This window comes from Dermochelys coriacea, chromosome 8 (assembly GCF_009764565.3).
Source record: "Dermochelys coriacea isolate rDerCor1 chromosome 8, rDerCor1.pri.v4, whole genome shotgun sequence".
Classification (NCBI taxonomy): Eukaryota; Metazoa; Chordata; order Testudines; family Dermochelyidae; genus Dermochelys; species Dermochelys coriacea.
This window is the reverse complement of record NC_050075.1, coordinates 64,030,313-64,051,498: the sequence shown is the minus strand read 5'-3', so window position 1 is coordinate 64,051,498 and position 21,186 is coordinate 64,030,313. Positions and strand designations below refer to the sequence as shown.

The 21,186-nt window shown below is 40.7% G+C and overlaps 2 protein-coding genes across 4 annotated transcripts in view; both read left to right on the top strand.

Annotated features, from left to right (window-relative positions):
- ASPM (assembly factor for spindle microtubules) overlaps nucleotides 1-10,241 on the top strand; it is a 40,562-nt gene extending 30,321 nt beyond the window's left edge. For 2 of the 3 annotated variants that reach the window (XM_038413852.2, XM_043520222.1), the window contains exons 19-28: nucleotides 471-637; nucleotides 1,399-1,558; nucleotides 4,183-4,392; nucleotides 4,622-4,768; nucleotides 5,801-5,992; nucleotides 6,433-6,625; nucleotides 7,131-7,285; nucleotides 8,421-8,597; nucleotides 9,628-9,800; nucleotides 9,882-10,241. In XM_038413852.2, the coding sequence (XP_038269780.1) occupies nucleotides 471-637; nucleotides 1,399-1,558; nucleotides 4,183-4,392; nucleotides 4,622-4,768; nucleotides 5,801-5,992; nucleotides 6,433-6,625; nucleotides 7,131-7,285; nucleotides 8,421-8,597; nucleotides 9,628-9,800; nucleotides 9,882-9,987 (1,680 nt within the window). In that variant the 3' untranslated portion in view covers nucleotides 9,988-10,241. The remainder of the gene's footprint in view (nucleotides 1-470; nucleotides 638-1,398; nucleotides 1,559-4,182; nucleotides 4,393-4,621; nucleotides 4,769-5,800; nucleotides 5,993-6,432; nucleotides 6,626-7,130; nucleotides 7,286-8,420; nucleotides 8,598-9,627; nucleotides 9,801-9,881) is intronic. The other variant, XM_043520221.1, reaches the window with a different exon arrangement.
- A 2,681-nt stretch (nucleotides 10,242-12,922) lies between these two features.
- Nucleotides 12,923-21,186, top strand: part of F13B (coagulation factor XIII B chain) — a 42,849-nt gene continuing 34,585 nt past the window's right edge. The window contains exons 1-2 of the mRNA XM_038413938.2: nucleotides 12,923-12,929; nucleotides 14,791-14,868. Coding sequence (XP_038269866.2) covers nucleotides 12,923-12,929; nucleotides 14,791-14,868 — 85 coding nt within the window. The remainder of the gene's footprint in view (nucleotides 12,930-14,790; nucleotides 14,869-21,186) is intronic.

Sequence of the window (21,186 nt, the reverse complement as noted above, 5' to 3'; positions counted from 1 at the left end):
GCTAGGATTTACCATGGATTTAGTTGGAGGCAACAATACCTTCACTCCAAGTTTCCAACTCTGTAAATACAGCAGTGCTACTGAGCCCGTCGCCTTTGAAATATTGAACAACAAAAACAGCTTCAAATCAAAATAGTTGTAGTTAGGTTTCAGGTTGTTCCAGGATGATCTTTAAAATCTGTAACTCTTATCTTCATGAAATTTACATTGATGAACATGTGTGCAGTATTTCCCAGCTTATACTTGCTGTTGTGCAGGAGAAACTGATTATACACAAAGTGCTATAGTAAATAAACTGACAAGATTTTTTTCCCACTCCTCTCTAGTAATCTTGTGTGTAACTTGTCACAACAAGATTTAAAAAAAGACATTAAGGCAGAAGTGACTAGTTTGTGGGGACGGGGGAGGGTTATCCTAGTTTGTCCCATTAAATACAAAATTAATTGCTTGTTTGTTTTTATGTTTGGTAGGCTTTATTTAGGGGTTTTAAAGCCAGGCAGTTGGCTGGTAAAATGAGAGCTGCACGAACAATTCAAGCCTGGTTCAGAAGATACAAAGCACAAAAAGAATATACAGCTGTGGTAAAAGCTACTTGTATCATTCAAGGTTATTTCAAAACCAACCAGCAGAGGACCTGGTAATGTACTATTGTGTGACATACTTCTTTTCATGGTCTTGAGCTATTTATTGTTTCATAACTTAATATTGCTTTGTACTCTGGCAAAGCTCTGTCATCTCTTTAGGCCCTGATTCTGCAAAGACTCAAGTATGTGAGTAATCCATTGACTCTTTGTGTTTAATGTGCTTAAAGTTATTCACATGTTTAAGCCCCAGCCCTCAAAAACCTAATCTTTGTATTTGGTGTGAGTTTTGTGTTTGTTAATCTTGGAAGGACAGAAGGGGAGAGCCAGCTGCAGGTACTTGAGCTGCTTTCATCTCATATGTGAAGTTTAGTTTTACTACACTGCTTTCTTCTCGAGAGTTATGTTTGTGTTTTGAAAACTCCAGAATTAAAAACACGTGGGTTTTTTTTGTATTTTAATTAGTCCTAGTTCCTGCTCCAAAGTTAAAGTTATTTTTGTTTTCTACTTATTTGTCTTGAGACAAGAAGATCTAAAATTTCTCGAGTCGCTTTTTACTACTTTTACTTCAATGTTTCATGTTTCCATTGACTTTAACTAGTCTTGAGCATTAAGAGCTGGGCCAGTGCTCTATTTACATTCTGTGTGTGTAAACCAAAATTTCTATGGATTTGATAACTTCCCAGTGAATGCCACTTGTCTTTCTAATCTTCTGCTGATAGCAATAAATAAATGCAAATGAAAACGTCTCATTTTTAAAACTCATGTTTTTGTTTGTGTTTTTTTTTAGAAAAACTAAAATGTTCATTTGCATTAGGTTTTTGAAAGTGAAGGCCTCTACAGTTACTATTCAGAGGAAATGGAGAGAAACCCTTACTGCAAGAACAATTCTGCTACAATTCCGAGCAACCAAGGAAGCTGCAGTTAAGATTCAATCAGGTTACAGAAGATACAGCACTAGGAAACAGATTAAAAAGGTATTTTCACTCTTAAATTCAGCTAAGACATGGGTGGTGTTGAATGTTAAATATTTTCAGTGTGTGCAGTAAACTTGTATAAAGTACTCAGCCAATAATTTACCTTTCTCTCTCAAAATTGAGTCTGTTCATTGCCTTTGATATGTAACTACTTTTATTCAAGTTAATTTTTCCTAAAGAAAATCATCTTGGTTGGGCTGTTATTTAAAACTATACTATATTCATAAAGAAAATTTACATTAAAAATGTTAAAGTTGAAAAGAGAAGTACTTAAGTCAGAAAATGCCGAAGTGAAGTCCCTTATCAGCAAAGACTTAAGTATGTGCTTAACTTTTGACACTTTGAATAATCCCATTGAAGTTAACAATGGAACATAGTAATCCTTCACAGTAGCTGTCGTTGTCTGCTTTACTTATAATTACAGCTGTCGATTAATTGCAGTTAACACATGATTAACTCAAAATTAATTGTGATTAAAAAAATTAATTGCGACTAATCAATTTTAATCACACTGTTAAACAATAGAATATCAATTGAAATTAACTATTTTGGATGTTTTTGTACATTTTTCATATAGTATTCTGTGTTGTAATTGAAATCAAAGTGTATATTATTTTTGATTACAAATATTTGCACTGTAAAAATGATAAACAAAAGAAATAGTATTTTTCAATTCACTCGTACAAGTACTGTAATGCAATCTTTGTCTTGAAAGTGTAACTTACAAATGTAGATTTTTTTTTATGTAATTTCACTCAAAAACAAAATAATGTAAAACTTCAGTGCCTGCAAGTCCACTCAGTCCTACTTCTTGTTCAGCCAAATTCTAAGACAAACAAGTTTGTTTACATTTACAGGAGATAATGCTGCCCGCTTCTTATTTACAATGTCACCAGAAAGTGAGAATAGGCGTTTGCATGGCACTTTTGTAGCTGTCATTGCAAGGTATTTACGTGCCAGATATGCTAAACATTCATATGCCCCTTTGTGCTTCGGCCACCGTTCCAGAGGACATGCTGATGCCACTTGTTTTTTGTTTTTTTAAAGTGTCAATTAAATTTTTGACTGAACTCCTTGGGGAAGAATTGTATGTCCCCTGCTCTTTTACCTGCATTCTGCCATATATTTCATGTTATAGCAGTCTCGGATGGTGACCCAGCACATGTTGTTCATTTTAAGAACACTTTGACTGCACATTTGACAAAACGCAAAGAAGGTACCAATGTGAGATTTCTAAAGATAGCTACTGCACTCGACCCAAAGTTTTAAGAATCTGAAGTGCCTTCCAAAATCTGAGATGGACAAAGTGTGGAGCATGCTTTCAAAAGTCTTAAAAGAGCAACACTCCAATGTGGAAACTACAGAATCACCAAAAAAGAAAATCCACCTTCTGCTGGTTACATATGACTCAGATAATGAAAATGAACATGCGTCAGTACGCGCTGCTTTGGATTGTTATTGAGAAGAACCTGTCATTAGCATGGACACACGTCCTCTGGAATGGTGGTTAAAGCATGAAGGGACACATGAATCTTTGGTGCATCTGGCACGTAAATATGTTGTGACACCAGCTACAACAGTGCCATGTGAACGCCCTTTCTCATTTTCAGGTGATATTTTAAGTAAGAAGAGGACAGCATTATCTCCTGCAAGTGTAAACAAACTTGTTTGTCTTAGAATTTGGCTGAACAAGAATTAGGACTGAGTGGACTTGCAGGCTCCAAAATTTTTATTTTTTGAATGCAGCTTTTTTGTACGTAATTCTGCATTGATAAGTTCAACTGTCATGATAAAGAGATTGCACTGCAGTACTTGTATTAGGTCAATTGAAAAATACTATTTTGTTTTTTTTTACAGTGCAGATGCTTTGTAATCAAAAATAAATAAAGTGAGCACTGTACACTTTGTATTCCGTGTTGTAATTGAATTCAATATATTTGAAAATGTAGAAATTTAAATAAACGGTATTCTATTGTTTAACAGTGCGATTAATTGAGATTAATTTTTTTAATCGTTTGACAGCCCTACTTATAATACTTTCTGCTATTTAAAAAAGGTGTCACCAAAATATTATGAAGTATGGAAGGGGAAAAGAGAAGTAAAACCAGAACTAAGATTGCATTGATTTGTGAATGACACCTAAGAACTAGATCAGAGTTGTTTTCCCCCCATCCCCCACTTTTTGAGCCCTTCCATTTCCTTAAAGGTTCAGGATTCCTTTACTTTGAGAGCAAACAAGATCCCAGTCACTTAAACTATGCCAAATATTGCATTTGCCTAATCTACACTGATAAGACCTGCACTTTAAATAAATGTAAAAATGGTCTATTACCATCATGGCCAACCTGCTTAAAATGAAATCCATTACCAACATTTTTAAGTCCTTTAAGGAGGAAAAAAGCCTCTAAGTTGTGAAAACTCCTACTGCTATTAGTGAATGCTTACTGACTTGCTGAGTTGAATTTAAGTAAGAAGTTTAGTGACGCCTTCATTTTATTTTTGATCCTTTGCCACTTCTTTCCATCTTACAATAGAGGGTAACATGATAAATATGAAAACCTAATGTACTTCCACTATGACAAGAAAAAGTACACTTGACTATCAACACACAATTTATCTTCTAGATGCAGCAGGCTGCATGTTTGATTCAGGCAGCTTATCGAGGCTTCAAAGAAAGACACAAGTTTCATCAACAAAAAGCTGCTGCTTTGGTCATCCAAAAACATATACGAGCTAGGCAAGAAGGAAGACTTGAATGCATAAAATACATCAAAACTAGAAAAGCTGCTATTAAACTGCAAGCATTTTTCCGTGGGTGGTTAGTAAGAAAAAAGGTAAGTGTCTTTTTAAGTGATTATAACTACATAGACATTATAAATATAAAAGATTGATTAGGAGTCAGGCTACAGTGAAAAACTCTGGTTTCAGACATTACACTAACCACAGCTATTTTTTGTGGAACTTCATTTCTGAGTTAGCATAGATTATGATTATGATGTAGCAAAGACTACCTCTGGATTTGATTATTAATGCTGTTTCCTGACTCTGTTTTTCTTTCTGCAGATTTTAGATGAGAAACAGAAGCGGCTGCTTTGTTTTTCAGCTGCTGCATATCATCATCTCTCTGCTATTAAAATTCAGAGAGCATTCAGAATTCACCTTGTATTGAAACATGCACAAATGCAAATCTCTTCTGTCATATGTATTCAGGTTAGCATTATTGGGAGGGAGGAGCTGTTGCACACTACTCAGTCTCTTCAACTATTTTATTTAGCTATTACCTAACGGGAATAATCGCCAAACTATGCAGAAGAGTTGTTGCAGTACTATCAGCTGTCACCAGTGGCCCCATTGTGGATGTGAAGGCCATGTCCCCTCCACACTCTCAGGCCTGCCAGTGACCCTGACTGGAAACCAGAGTTCTGACCCACTCCCTTCTCTATGCTGGAGGAAGGAGAGACAAGATCAAGGGGAATCACAAGCTGCATGAGACACGGAGTCATATCCCCTAAACATGCAATAGCGTTCTAAGGACCAATGTGTAAGCAACCCCAACTAGGTTAAGGTCCAAACTTCTTGGTCAAGGTCCAGAGAAAATAATAATACAAAAACGATAACAATAATAAGTAAATAAAAAGATTTCAGTCTGTTCAAAATCATCTGGTGGTCCAGATTTGACCTGTGGTCTGCCTATTGACTACCTCTGTTCTAACCCAACCAATCACACAGGGACCTGCCTAAATTGAGACCACTAATTTAATCTCCCCAAAACAAGACTCAGACTGCTAAATGGAAGGTGAAAAAAAAAATCCACATGCCAAAACAGGCAAATTTACTATAAAGGAAAAATTCTTTCCAGACCCCAAAACTGGTGATCAGCCTAGTCCCCAGGATCAAAGGAGAACCTGCAACTGGATTAAGGACGGGGCTAGCGACTTCTCTTCCCATCCACCTCTGCCAAGTGCAAGCTAATCACCCAGTCCGATTACTACCGTCACAGTCCAGTGGCACATCTCCCCCTTCACCAAGGGTTTCTTTAGGTGCTCCCAGCCCTTTCAAAGCCACACCTTTGCTATCGTGGTGTTCAGTTCCTGGCTTTGCATCAATTAAATCCATGATAAATTCAGATTTTAGAACTTACTCTATCAATTTTGAAGTAACAAGAAGTGCATGCATGTGTGGTGGTATCAGGAAAAGAAGGAAAACTTAATTTGTCTCTTAACTCCCATTTATCTTAAACAGAGGTGGTTTCGAGCAAGACTTCAACAAAAAAAAAGTCTACAAGATCATCAGAAAATCATTAAAATACAGCGAATGGTTCGAAGGTGGCTGAAACAGAGAAATGAGGCTGCAATCACAATCCAAAGAGCTGTACGAAAGTTCCTTTTCTACAAACACAGAAGAAAGCTGAAGAATGGAATAATTAAATTTCAGGTATATGAATTCTAATAAGTGAATTCCATCTTGCTCATGTCTACTATTTTATAGTTCTTAAAAAAGCCTGCTTCTATTTTATTATCAACCAAAGGCGTTTCTTTAAGGGTACAGATTTTATTTTTATTTGTTTGTTTTTTTTAAGATGAATACTAGATTGGAAAGCTAAATACCAACTAGCCATCAAGTAATAATAAAAGACACTGTGTCTGATAGATGTATTTTTGAACTGGGAATCTGGTATTCAAAGGACTGAATACACTACATCTGATCATAGGCTTATAACTTAGAATTCTATAACTGAAGTATTTTGAGACTAAAATTTTATTAAACTCTATAAGGTTGATATTGAGATTCTAATGAATATTCTATCCTAGAGCCACTCTTTCTTGTAAATCTTTTCCCCATTTGTGAAATCTTTCTGCCATGTTCTCTCTCAGGCATTTTGGAGAGGATATTTTTGGAGGAAGAAAAATGACACAGCAAAAACTAAAGCTTTGCGACACAGTTTGGAAATGGCTAACAAAGAGAGCAAAGAAGAAAACAAACTGTGTAACAGAACTGCAGTTGCCATTGATTATCTTCTAAAATACAAACATCTTTCTTACATTCTTGCAGCGTTAAAACATCTGGGTTAGTAGTTTCTTTTCGTAATTAAATATTGGGGCACTCTCAAGACAGCAGTGGACTCCTAAACTTCTGAGAAAGGGGAGCACATGATTATATTCAAGCTTACAGTACAACTGGGAAAAGTGACAAAGTTAGAGGACACAATGGTATGCAAAGCCATTTCCTTCTGAATCGAATACGGCACTGATAACAAGCTGTCTTAAAGAACTACATCAGAATGTAGTCATGAATGCATTATTCTAGTTCCTGGCTTTCCCATGCCCAGCAGTACTACTTACTACATGTAAGGCATAAAGGGAGTCCTACTTACTTTTAATTTCACCTTGTATGCAGTATCACATACACTGGATACCTTTGTCTTGCCGGAATGTTCAAAATCATAGTTTAGAAACATGGCTAGAAATTGATTTTGTTTTTGTTCTAATGTATTTGCCAAGCCTAATACAGAAAAATGTTACTGTTTGAAAATAACTTGATTAGCATTCACAAATGAACCCTTTTATTTTAGAGGTTGTTACCAGGCTCTCCCCTCTCTGTTGTGAAAATATGGCCCACAGCGGAGCAATCTTCACTATTTTTATTTTGATACGGAATTGCAACCGCAGTATCCCCTGTATGGAAGTTATCAAATATTCAGTTCAAGTCCTGCTTAATGTTTCAAAGGTATTTCAGTGTTTTGCTTTTTAAGGTTCATAAGTTGTGGACTGTCTAATTTACAGATACTTATATTTATCCATTGTAATAACTGCTAGTATTGCCAAAAAAACACAAAACCAAAACCCCTTTTCCTGACTTTAAACCCAATTATGCCAAATTATTTTGAACCAGATCATAAACTTATTTTTTCTTAATGTGAACAATTATTACATCCTGTAAAGTAGACTAATTTTAATCATGGCTTTCAATGAATTAATTTTATTCAAACTAAAATCTGAGTGGTGGCAGAGGGTGCATGGTTGAAAAAGTACCAGGCTTTTTACATTATGGAATTGGAAAACAGTTTTGTATAGAAAAGAGAAATAATCATTGGTAGGGTATTGCATACTGAAGTTTTCTGTAATATTTTAATTACAAAACGTACATAAAACACTGGTATAGGATGCTTTTCCAAATTCTCACCTTTTCATATCTATAGATGTGATAAACAGTTCTATAAGAAATTATTATTTAAAGCTAACTCAGCATAACTTTGGGTTGGAGTTGGATTAGTTCTATTTACAGATTTAGTTTTTTAATGGAAATGTTTGCAAAACCAGTGAATTTTAGATGTACCAACTTGAGGGTTGGCTATATAATACAAACATATGTATAGATTTATGAAACAGTCATTCATATGTGATGCGCTGAAATCAGTAAAATGTTTAGCATTTAAGTCTAATAAATTTTCCTAAGTGAATATCTTGTATTTCATTACAAAAATAGTATATTTTAATCAGTCAAACTGATTTTTAATATTTTTGTAGGCTTGCATGATTTTAAAAGAAGTATATATTGCTGAAAAGTTTGAAAGGATAAAATGTTGGTTAGACAACTGAACTGCATTGTAGCTGGCTAAGAAATCTGAGAGCACAATATGTACCTCTGCTGTCCCAGTTTCTAGAGAAAAGTTTTAGAAAAATTTATCATAGGGCAATTTGGCACTGTAGCTTAATACCCAGAAATTAATTGTTTCATCTGAACTGCAATCCATATAATAAAAGTATCACCCAGTTGAATGAGAGTAGTCTTTATTTTCTTATAGCTTGATAAGGCTATATTTGAGATCTATTTACATCAGCTTTTCTGTCTTCCTTTTAAGTATGAAAGAACTACTCAAGCAGTTTATGAAGTGGAAAATTCTGTAGATACATTACTGGACCTACTGCAGATGTACAGAGAAAAGGCTGGTGACAAAACTTCAGAGAAAGGTGGAAGCATTTTCACAAAAACATGTTGTTTGTTGGCCATTCTTTTAAAGGATTCAAAGAGAGCTGCTGTAAGTTTTAGTGCTTCATTTTTCGTAGTTTCTTATGGCTTCTTCCAGCTGGTTGCTATTGAATTATTCAGACTGCCTGTTGAAGTATATGCATTTGACTGTAGCAGTGTCCACCACAATTACAATAGTACTTGTTGCTGTAATAGTGTAATATGGTGTATATTTCACCTTGAGTGTGATGCATGATCTTGGAGTTGCACAACAGGGTCTTTGCACCCCCCCCCCTTTTTTATATTTAAAAACATTGACAATTATCCACTTGTACTTCCTTTTTCTTGATGCCACTTTGTAAATATTGTCTTTGCCCTGGCTCTCCATTCCAATCCAGTGAGACTTATCAATGTTCTCAAATTCTACTTACCGTACAATTGGTTTGTGAGACTTCATGTTGGTATGCACCATTGTTTCCTGGTTTGTGGCAGACAAATAAACTGTGTGTACACTAACTAACTGTATTTCTAAAATGATTCCCATCAGTGTAGTTCCATTGGTGGTAGCAACACTGCAAGTGTTAGTGTAGGTAAGGCTCCAGATATAAATAGCCACCAGCTGTTTGTTCACATGTCATTTTAAATCTCTTCAGAACAGCTCTACGTTTACTCAGTGGTAATATTGCTGGTATCCACCTGTGTCCTTGTCTAATCTAGCACTTCCACTGGTGCAACTGTAAATGAATTAGTTAATGTTTGCTGTATCTTTGGAACCATCATTAGACAAAACTGTATTCAAGGCATAAAATTACTTTCTGGAAATAGTTTAGTTGGAAATATCATCTGGTTATAAAGCTACTTGTGTATCTTCCGGCGTCACTGATGATTCAAATGTCTAATGCCATCAGGATGTTGAAATGCCTACTGAAATTAAAAATCTGTTGCTTTCAAATACATTTCAGTGTGTGTTCATGGAGAGAAGTGCTGCATGTTCTATGAAACTGTAGACTATTGAGCAAATTGAGTAGGTTTCCATTATTTATTAACTTCCTATTCAATTGTCTTTTGAGTATTGATTGTGTGAAATTTGTATTTCTTAGGACATCCGAAGCACATCTAGAGCTGCTTCTCGTATTCATAGCTTATACAAACTTACAGCTCGTAAACACAAAATGGATGCTGAAAGAACTCTTTCCAAACACAAGATGCACACATCCATGAGTGGGAGTTTCTTTGTTCCAGTAACTCCTGTACGAACAAAAGTAGTTTCAAGGTAATAATTCTAAATTAACCTGCCTTTTTTTTTTCTTATGAAAATATACTGTTGTCTAATTTCAAGCAATTCTTTTTTCAGAATTAAACCAGACTGGGTTTTAAGGAAAGATAACATGCAAGAAATTGTAGATCCTCTGCAAGCTATTCGAATGGTAATGGATACACTTGGTACTGCTTACCACTAAAATGTAGATACTGTCTTTGAAAGTGTGTGTGTGTGTGTGTGTGTGTGTGTGTGTGTGTGTGTGTGTATATATATATTCAAAATGGTTAAATGCTTTTGAAGGGGAAAACAAATTAGTGTCAAAAGTGATTACTTAAAGATGCAAATTTACTCTAAAATTAGCATTTTATTTTGTATTATGTACAGTTTTTTTTTAATGCTACTTTGTACTAATGCCTAAAGCAATTGTACAATAAAATACTGAACTGCTTTGAAGCTCTTGGGTGTTTTCCTTGCTTTACTATTTCAAATATACTGTTTTTATGCATCTGTAATCTTATTAAAAAAAACAAGGCAGCAATTGAACATGCAGCTTCTCACAAAGGCTGAATGTGTTTTGAATGTCCATTTGGCAATGAGGACTAAATATTAGTGTGCAAGTCAGCCTGCAGACATGGTATACATGAGAGGAAGGATGGTCCAGTGATTAGAGGACTACTTGAGCTGTTGGAGATCTGAATTTCAATTTTCATTCCATTTCAGATACTCTGGGAAAATCACTAAATCTGTGCTTCAGTTCCCTGTCTATAAAATAAGGATGATAGTACAGGGGAGCGTTATGAGGATAGATACATAAACCTCACAATCCTTATCTCTAATTAGACCCTTTCTTCCTGGACCATCAGTTACTGACAGGGGCCAGGACTCTTCCTGTTCAACCAGCAGTGAACATGGATACATCCCTCCACAGCATCTCCCTTAAATGTTTCTTCTTTCCTGCTTCTTACCCACATCTTTCTGAAACAAGTCTAAGGAACAGCACAGAAAGCATTAAAAAGAAACAAATAAAAACTGCTTAGGGAGTCTCTTTGGAGGATGGAGAAATTTTCTTTCTCAGAATAATTCCATTGAGGGCTGGTTTTCTCAAACCAATTATTTAGAAAGTCTTATTGGCAATGTTCAAAACTGCCTCTCAAGTGATAAAGAAGACCTAGTTGCATCATAAAGTGAAAGCCAAAGGAAGACCATGTCTTTCTGGTCCCTAAATCATCAGGCAAAGTTGAACTTCAAATGGCTGTGCTTCAGACGCATGCAATACACTGGACAGGTTTTTAAACAGTTCTGAAGGTCAAGCGCTCAAAGTTTTCCAGTCTCTAGACCCCTAATTACAAACCTTAAGAAAACTTCTAAGGAGTAATCACTTTGAAAATATGCCCAATGCTTTCACTACAATTTAGTGACCTTTTTAAAAACAATGTCTGCTAGATGTTTCCTGTTATGTCAGACTTTTGGATGTTAGCAAATAACCCATACATGTCTTATATGGGGCTAGTCTTACCAAAACAAGCAGCTAGCAGTGGAGTTTCTGTGGGCGTATGCCCTGAGAGAAGAATGATTTTGTGTTCTAAATGTGATCTTGATTTGTGAGTGGCTTGCTACAGGTATGTGGCATAACTCAGTGCTTTTTGAGTATCCTGTAAGAGGAGGGCAGTGCTGCCCTAGTTTGGCTAGATTTAAAAGCCAGTCACTAGCAAATATTGGAGCAGTGAATAGCTAAAGTGGAGTTTCAGTGGTAATTGCGGGGGTGGGGGCCTTCTAGGAATTGGGCCTGGGAAGAGAAGACCGGCTACTGAGTTAGCACAAGAAGTGACCTGAGGAGGAGAGGAGACAAAGAAGATAGTCAGCTGCAGAAATTTTAAGATGTATGTTGGGAAGGAATTTTCCCCCAGGTCAAATTTGCTGTAATCTTGATGGGTTTTTACATTCTGCAGTATGTGCACGTAGGCCTCTTGCCAGGATTATGTGGGTATATCTGTCATTTCCCTGCCATTGCAGGGGCCTATGGTATTGGTGCATCCTCATATTCTTTCTCAGTGACAAATGGTCTAGACTTCTGTGGGCTATAATATTTGGATCTAATTTTGGTTGCTAGGTTTAGCGTGCTGGGTGGTGTTGGAAGTCTGTGAAATACAAGAGGTCAGACAATCTGGCCTTAAATTCTATTACTCTAACTCAGTGATTCTCAAATTTATTTGATCATTCTCCCCCTTCTTTGTGTCTGTAGTAATTTTATACACACACACGCACCCTGCCACATAAGTACATATACCAATATATGTGGTGGCAGCACTTCACTTGAATCAGTTTCGGCTTCTTTGTTTTTCACTTTTTTTTTCCTTGTTGCATGAATGAGCCAAGGATCCATTGTGAGAAGAGCAAAAGCAAAATTATGATTGTGGTCCATGCTTGCAATTAAATGTGCACACTGAGTCATAACAAACGGATTAACATACAGATGGCAATGACTTTGTATAATGCTATGCAAGCTTAACAGAAATCCATCAAAATGCACAGCGCCATCTGAGGACCTGAAAGGTCTGGAGGAATCAGCTTTGCTAGGTATTCGTTGCTGTGGGTAAAATGTGCACTGTACATGGGGTTTTTTTCCCCCCCAAAGCTTCTCGTGTCCCCAAGAATGTATTCTATGCCCCACCCCCCCTTGGGAGTCAGCCCCCCAGTTTGAGAATCTCTGCTATAACTTGTTAAAAGCCCAAATGTCAATATTTCCCAGAGTTCCCCACACAACTTTAACAACTCCAAACCAATATACCTGAAACAACATGCTACATTCTTGAAAGTGTAGGGGAAACCAGAAAGTGTTCAATATAGATCTAGTGTTTCTTGTATTTGGCCATGTTTGTTCAATCCTGTTTTCCAAATTGCAGAAGCCTGCTGTAATAAAGGTAAAGAAAATCCCCATCTATACTTCCTGTTTATAGTTACCCAGAACTCAACTCTTAAGTTGCACCCTTCAGATCATGCACTGTATTTTTAGTACACTTACATAAGCCATCACAGATGTATTAAAAACATAAGCTCTGGGCTTTGTGCCCCAAAAGGCTTCCTCAATATGCAATCTGTCCTTATGTTTGTATCATTCACAAACATTTGTAACAATGTCAAGTATGTTGTTGCTCTAGGGCACTATTGAGTTATGGCTAGATCCTTGGGACAAATTAACACAGGTCTGAGGAGCTAGCCCTTGGTCTGTATCTCATGTGTCCATCAATTGAGATCCTGTTTATATTTCTGCATATACACAGTCCTAAATAAAACCATTTGATGCCCTTAGCTAAATAAAGGAAATGCCTGGAACTGTGGAGGTTGTAATGCTGGCAATAATGCCTACATTGTTTTGGAATTTACACAATATCAAAAGAAGTTTGCAAATCATCTAGGGCAGAGATAACTATAGGGACTTACAATTCAATACTGTAGCATTTCATATTAAGCTCTTTGGTGAAAGGACCATTACTTATATGTTAAATGGTGCCTAGCACAGTGGGGTCCAACTGGGCTGAGGCCTTCAGGTGTTACTGCACTATAAATGCAGAGTAATGTGATATGGCTGTGTCTACTAATAATTTTCAGTTTTTATTTTCAGTGTAGCCAGTGAACTGTCTTGTGAAACTAATACATACTAACCACCGTGAACTTAACGACAAAAGCAATCCTATCAACACCACCATACCTCCAGCACATGGGCGGAGACAGGATTTCTTGATTTTTGGTTTTATTTGTTCTTAATCTGTCTTCAGAGGCATTCAAGTAATATAATAAAATTGGTGATATGCAGAAGGGGACTCTTGGGAGCTCCTTGTTTAAAATTTTATAATTTCTTTGAAGGGAAGATTTGGGATGATTTTTCTTGTCTATAAGGGAATTGCTGTCTCTTGGGTACTGCTAACTGATCTTTACCAGAAAATACCTCTTGGGGCTCATAATTATTTCTGAAGAGCATTGGAAACTCTCCAGTTGCACCAGCTGCCAGGTAAGGGTTCACCATAGATGGGCAACCTGCTTTAGTATCCATATATGGTACTCTGTGGGGTTTTTTTCAGTGAAAAGTATAAACATTTCTAGCAAAGGGCTTTTAATAAAATGTCTAACTGCTTTGGTGTCTCCTTATTTGATTATAGAAGAGTATTTTAATTTAAATGGCAAAGCTACCTAAACAGATCATCCAGTTTGTTGCCTCTCTTCTACAGGAACCTGAATCCCTGGTTCATGAAGTTCTACAGGCTGAGGAGGAAAATTTTATGGAAGCCCTTGTTAAAATACTTGCAGCATATTATTGAATCAACGGGTAGCAATTGTTCTAGTATCTCAGAAACTATGTTTCTAGCTTAATTTATCATTTGTGTCTTTGCTTAGAACTTCTAAGAGAATGTGCATGTAGGTCAGAATATAAGCAAAAGATGGGATTATCCTGTCCATTAAAGCCAGAGAATTCATAAAACAGTCTGATCGTGCAACAAAGTTTTGTTTGTCTAGTAGACAAAGGGCATGACTTCCCCCCCTCCCCCCCTTTTTGGACCTAGTGCAAACAAACTAGTAGAATTTAGCCAGTTAGGGATAGAAATAGAAGAGAAAACTAGACAAGCTATCAACCAAAGTAAATAAATTGATTACAGCAAAATGGCCTTCAAACCAGGGGGCCTGAAAATTCCCAGCATTTATGGCTACTTGTTTCCAATTAATCTATTTTACCATTTGCCAAAGTTCATTTATTTTATAGAGAAAGCAGCAGCCATTTTCAGCATTTTTCTCATGCCTCACTGTTGTTGAGCTTCTTAATTAAAATAGAGCTACTTCAGGTCTAGTCATTCCATTTAAGGAATAAAAATCAGTAAGTGCTTTGAAACATCGTTTTTGTGTGTTACAAAACATACTCCGAATACCTTTTGTAAATAATTAACTGAATTTTCAAAAGAAATACTGAGTTAGCCACTAGGGTTCACAGAATGGTGAAAACTATTGTTAGAGACAACACTGAATATGGCGTTTAAAAGCTGGATTTTTCTCATAATTTTGTTTGATTCAGGAGAAACCTCTGCAGAAGGTAAAAGTACTGAGGCATTCATTTATTTATAAAAGAATATGATAATCTAGACTATATAGTTTACATATTGCTCTTAGGAAAGTGCTTTATGCAGTCACTTTAATTTGATAAATGGTTTTATTCTTAATGGGGATATATTTTTGCTAGTGGAGTTTGGATTTCTAATATTCTTGATTGAATACTTGCTATGAAGAGTGAGCTGTTACTATTGTTGAACCTTGAAATTGACACAGATATAGCACTTCTGGGAAAAGGTTCAGACACTAACATATGAACATCCCATTTTATTATTTCTGGAACCACTTCCTTTGAGCTCATTCTGCAGCAGTTACAGAAACAGACGTTAGTTCCATTTTATTTGTAGACAAATCATATAAATTGCAATGATTGAAGGTACGCAGACTTATAAAAGTAAAAGAGAACTAGGGAATCAAATGCTAGCCTATAGCTAATATGACCTAAGATGATGCTCTGCACCTCATGTTCCTGGTCCTTCCAGCATGGGATACTGCTCCCTTCACCCCTATTTTCTAGAAGCCAAGATTTCTAACTATCCCCATCGCAAGATAATATGAAAAGCCACTGATATCCACCTCCCTTACCTTTTTTTTTTTCTACAGGCTACGTCACTTCTAACTGGACCAATCTACTCTTGTCTATATTTTTAGGTTTTCCACTGTAAGAAAGTTACATGCTATCAGTCTATAAATTCCTGTCATGTAGCTTCCAGAGTGCGGATTGGTTTACAGACTGCTCTCTCAGTAGGACCTCTTTGAGTTAAGGTTCCCCCTCTTACCATCTCTTGTTACGCCTGTCAAAAGGAATTAGGAATGCAGATATTTCAAGTTTCTTCTTCGAGTGCTTGTTCACGTCCATTCCACATTAGGTGTGTGCACGCCGCTTGCATGAGCGTCGAAAATTTTTCCCTTAATAGCTCCTGTCAGTGGGGGGGCCCTGAGTGGCGCTGTGGCATATATACCCCTGCTGGCCCGACCCCCTCCAGTTCCTTGGCAGCGTTAGAACAACCTCTCTCTCTCTCTCTCTCTCTCTCTCTCGTATGAGAGCAGTCCCTTAGCCTTTCTCAGAGCTGTTATCAGTTAGTTAGCATACCTTTGTTGTGGACACTTAACTGATTAGGTGCTTGGAGGCTTCCAGCACCTGCTGTGGGGCATGCTGCAGACCCACGGGTTTTAGGCTTATACCACGTGCCGCAAGCCTATGCCAGTTAGTGCCCCCCACGACTCATGTCTACGTTGCCTGGGGAAAGAGCATCAAACTGAGCGGTGTAAGATTTGCAAGGCGTTCCAGCCAAGAACAAAGAAAGAAAGAGACTTTTGTTTGAAGCAGTTGTTGATGGAGGCCACATTGCAGCCGCTGGGCCCGGAGAGCCTGACATCGGCTCCGGCTTCCTCGGTGTGTAGTGCCCCGGAGTCTTCGAGAGACCCGGCACTGGCTAAACACCAAATGCTGTCGGCCCCAGAGTGCCAGACTAGGCCCCGGCACTGCTCGTCCTCCCTGGTGCGACCCACGGCACAGCCGGAAGGAAGATACGGACATTCCCCGTATAGGAGGCCAGCGCCTTCCAAGGCCCCTAGCACCGATAAGAGTGGGAAGGCTGCTGTACCGGCCGTGGTGGCTCCGGCACCACAAGTCCCACCGAGTCCAGGCCTAAGTGACTTCAGTGCGGACGGTGGGCTCGAGGACATGATGGATCAGCCCTCCACGCCTGGCACCTTCGAGGAGCCGAAGGACCTCATTGAGCTGTCGGGGGCGAGCCACCTCCAATACAGGGAGAATCCTCTGCCATCCATGCCACGGATGCCGTCGAGGGGTAAGCTGGCAATGGTGTGCCATTCGAGGACACCATCCTGGCATCGCTCCTGGAGTTGGTCCCGGTTGAGCTCCGCGTCTGCGGACTCCCAGTTATCTGCAGAAGGGGCACAATGCTCTCCGGCACCACTCAGAGACCAGCACCGGGAGGAGTCAAGACGGCCCTAGCCAGAGGACTCGCGCAGACACCGATCCCAGTCCCAGGAATGCCAGCGCTGGTCCGAGTCCAGATCCCCGTCCTGGGGATATTGGTACCGGTCCCGCTCCCATTCGGTTAGGAGCCGCTCGTCGATCTCCTGCCAGCACAGATTGTTGGCACCGCTGTGGCCTTCGCGGTCGGCGTTGCCGCAGTCCGGCGCAGACTCCAGCCATTAAGATTACTTACACCGTGCTCCGGACAGCAGGGACCCTCAGACGGGTTGGCATCCCTAATGGGGGCCACCCAGTCATTGGCCATTCTGGACTCCTTGGGCCTATCAACAGCGCCAAGGGGCCCCGTCCAGGGCGAGCTACTCGGTGCAGCGGTCCCAGTCCCCCCACCGATGGTTGATGGTGCAGGAAGCTACAATATCCAGGCCTCCAGCATACCCCCAGGATAAACCGGAGAGACCAGCACCGAGTCCGGTGCCACCCCAAGGTCTCCCACGCTGGCCTGAGCTGGAGGCCCCTCCCATGGGAGAGGGGAAGCAGGAGGACCAGCCAGAGGGCGTTGAGCAGCTGCTAACCTCCTCGTCATCCCCGGATAAGGCGGTGGCGGGTACAGCGGTGTCCGGCCCTCCACCAATAGACCACAGAGCCGCCCAGGAGCTACTGTGTAGGGTTGCCCAGAACTTGGGGTTGCAGACCGAGGAGATGGTTGAGCAGGAGAACCCCATGGTGGACGTTTTGAGCCCCGAAGGTCCATCTAGAATAACGCTTCCGCTCATTAAGACCATCCAATCGAATTATAAGACTATATGGCAGATCCCAGCCTCCAGTTCTCCAACGGCCAAAGGTGTGGAGCGCAAATACTTTGCCCCGTCAAAGGGCTACAAATTCTTGTTCTGCCAACCAAGTCCATGCTCTCTCTGGTGGTCTCGGTGGTGAATGAAAGGGAGCACCATGGACAATAGGCCCCGGCTCCTAAGGACAAGGAGGCAAAACGCCTGGACCTTTTTGGCAGAAAGGTGTACTCATCTCGGGGCCTTCAGCTGAGGATTACTAACCAGCAGGCCATCCTCAAGAGGCATAATTTTAAATACTGGGCGGCAGTGAGGAAATTTAAGGACAATCTCCCGCAAGGTTCCCAACAGGAGTTTACGGCCCTGGTGGATGAGGGCAAGGCAGTAGCCAAGACCTCTCTCCAGGCCTCCCTGGATTTGGCAGATGCGGCGGCTAGAACAATCGTGTTAGGGGTGGTCATGAGGTGCTCTGCATGGCTTCAGGAGTCAGGCCTGCCGCCTGAGGTCCAGAATATGCGTCAGGACCTCCCCTTTGAAGGGTCCAGGCTCTTTTCAGAACAGACCGATTCGAGGCTGCTTGCCCTCAAGTCCTTTAGGCTTACACTTAAGTTGCTGGGTATGTACACCCCGGTGACGCAGAGGAAGGCCTTTAAGCCGCAGCCTCCCCCTCAGCGCCAGTACCAGCCTCGCCATAGGCATGACCCTTACCGTAGGTGGGGCAGGGATAAGAGGTGACAGCGCAATAATAACAACAATAATGCGCCGGGTCAGAACCAAGGTCAGCACAAATCCCAGCTGGGCACTAAGCTAGGCTTTGAAGGTGCGCTTGGGGACAGTGTACCAGACCAGTCACCGGATCCCTCCCTTTGTTTCCTGAACCGCCTGTCTCATTTCTCCCGTTCATGGTCCAGCATTATGTCGGACAGTTGGGTCTTACGCATGGTACAGAACGGGTACTTACTGCAATTCTCTTCCCTCCCTCTCTGCCTTCCTCCCACCCCCCCCCTCCGTTCCTCTTCAGGCACCCCTCTCACAAGCATCTCCTAGAGAAGGTGGTTTGCTTGCTGCTAGAGACGGGCGATAGAGGCGGTGCCACACAGTCTAAAGGGGAAAGGTTTCTACTCCTGGTACTTCCTCATCCCCAAGGCCAAAGGGGGCCTTCGTCCCATTTTAGACCTGCGCGGGCTCAACAAGTTCCTGGTCAAGGTCCGGTTCCGCATGGAGTCTCTGGGCACCATCATCCCTTCCCTGGACCCGGGGGGCTGGTACGCTGCCCTCGACATGAAGGACACGTACTTTCATATCGCCATCAACCCAGCAAGTTGGCGGTTCCTGCGCTTCACCGTGGACGAAGAACATTAGCAGTTCGTGGTTCTCCCATTCGGTCTAGCCGTGGCCCCATGGGTGTTCACAAAATGCATGCTGGTGGTGGCGGCCTTCTTAGGGAGGCAGAGGATCTGGTTTACCCGTATCTCGATGACTGGCTCTTGGTGGGTCGATCCGAAGCGGAAGTGTGGAGCCACATGGAGGTGGCCCTGAGATTGTTCCACAAGCTGGGGCTCCTGGTCAACATCCCCAAGTCCACTCTCGTGCCCACGCAGAGAGTGGAATTCATAGGGGCAGTCTTGGACGCAGTGCAAGCCCGGGCAAGCCTTCCAGGATCCCGATTCTGGGCTATCTAGCAAGCAGTGACCTCCCTGCGCTTTTCCAGTGACAACGGCCAGGGTGCAAGCAACTTCCACGGCTTTTCTGGTGCAGGTCCCGATCCAGGAGATCTGCAGAGCAGCCACCTGGTCCTCAGTGGACACCTTCACGACCCACTACGCGGTCAACCAGCAGGCCAGAGAGGATGCGGCAGTTGGCAGAGCTGTCCTCCAATCAGTTGTTCCGTGACTCCTACTGCCATAAATATAAAGGGAAGGGTAAACACCTTTAAAATCCCTCCTGGCCAGAGGAAAAACCCTTGCACCTGTAAAGGGTTAAGAAGCTAGGATAACCTCGCTGGCACCTGACTACAATGACCAATGAGGAGACGAGATACTTTCAAAGCTGGAGGGGAGGAGAAACAAAGGGTCTGTGTCTGTCTGTGTGATGCTTTTGCCAGGGACAGAACAGGAATGGAGTCTTAAAACTTAGTAAGTAATCTAGCTAGATATGTGTTAGATTATGATTTCTTTAAATGGCTGAGAATAAGCTGTGCTGAATAGAATGGATATTCCTGTCTTTTTGTAACTTAAGGTTTTGCCTAGAGGGATTCTCTATGTTTTGAATCTAATTACCCTATAAGGTATTTACCATCCTGATTTTACAGAGGTGATTCTTTTTACCTTTTCTTATATTAAAATTCTTCTTGTAAGAAATTGAATGCTTTGTTCATTGTTCTTTGGATCCAGGGGTTTGGGTCTGTGGTCACCTATGCAAATTGGTGAGGATTTTTATCAAGCCTTCCCCAGGCAGGGGGATGCAAGGTGAGGATTTTGGAGGGAAAGACGTTTCCAAACAACTCTTTCCCAGTACCTGTTAAACATTTGGTGGTGGCAGTGGAAGTCCAAGGACGAAGGGTAAAATAGTTTGTACCTTGGTGAAGTTTTAATCTAAGCTGGTAAAAGTAAGCTTAGGAGGTTTTCATGCAGGTCCCCACATCTGTATCCTAGAGTTCAGAGTGGGGAAGGAACCTTGACACCTACCGTCCTCCAGAGGTAAGCTTGTGATTCACCTAACGTGGAATGGACGTGAACTAGCACTCGAAGAAGAAAAGACGGTTACTTACCTCGTAACTGTTGCTCTTCGAGATGTGGTGTTCGCGTCCATTCCACCACCCACCCTCCTACCCCTCTGTCTGAGTTGCCGGGAATAAAGAACCGGAAAAGGTCAGGCCGGCAGGGGTACGTATGCACGGCGCAGTGGCGCCACTCGGGGGCCCCCCGACGGGAGCTGCTAAGAGAAAAAGTTTCCGATGCTTTTGCACGCAGCGCGTGCACACCTAATCTAGAATGGATGCAAACAACACATCTCGAAGAACAACAGTTACGAGAAGGTAAGTAACTCTCGTTTAGTACACCAATATGTTAATTCAATAAATCATTAATCAAGCCTTATGATGTCAATAATAGTTACTAGTATGTAGTAGTTACATTCCTTTGTTGTAACAAAAAAAAAAATGCAGGGGTGCCAAACTTGCTTGGGGCAGAAATCCACATTCCATGTTAAGTGATAGACGATGGACTGAAATATAATTTAGGATTCAGTTCTCCAGTCCCCAGCAATTTCCCATTGATGTCACAGTTAAGGCTTCTTTACGCTTGCAAGTTTTGTCACCAAAAACTGCCTTTTGGCAACAAAACAGCAATGCCGTACGCACTGCAAGGTCACTGGTTTTAAAAAAAAAACAAAAACAAACAAAAACAAACAAAAAAAAACACCACCACCATCCTAGTTTTGGCGACAAAAAACTTCCACCCGTGTGAGAGACTTTTGTCTTTTCCCCTCACTTTATTGTCGACAAACAGCCAGTGTAGACACTACAGTTTCCCCCTGATATTATTGG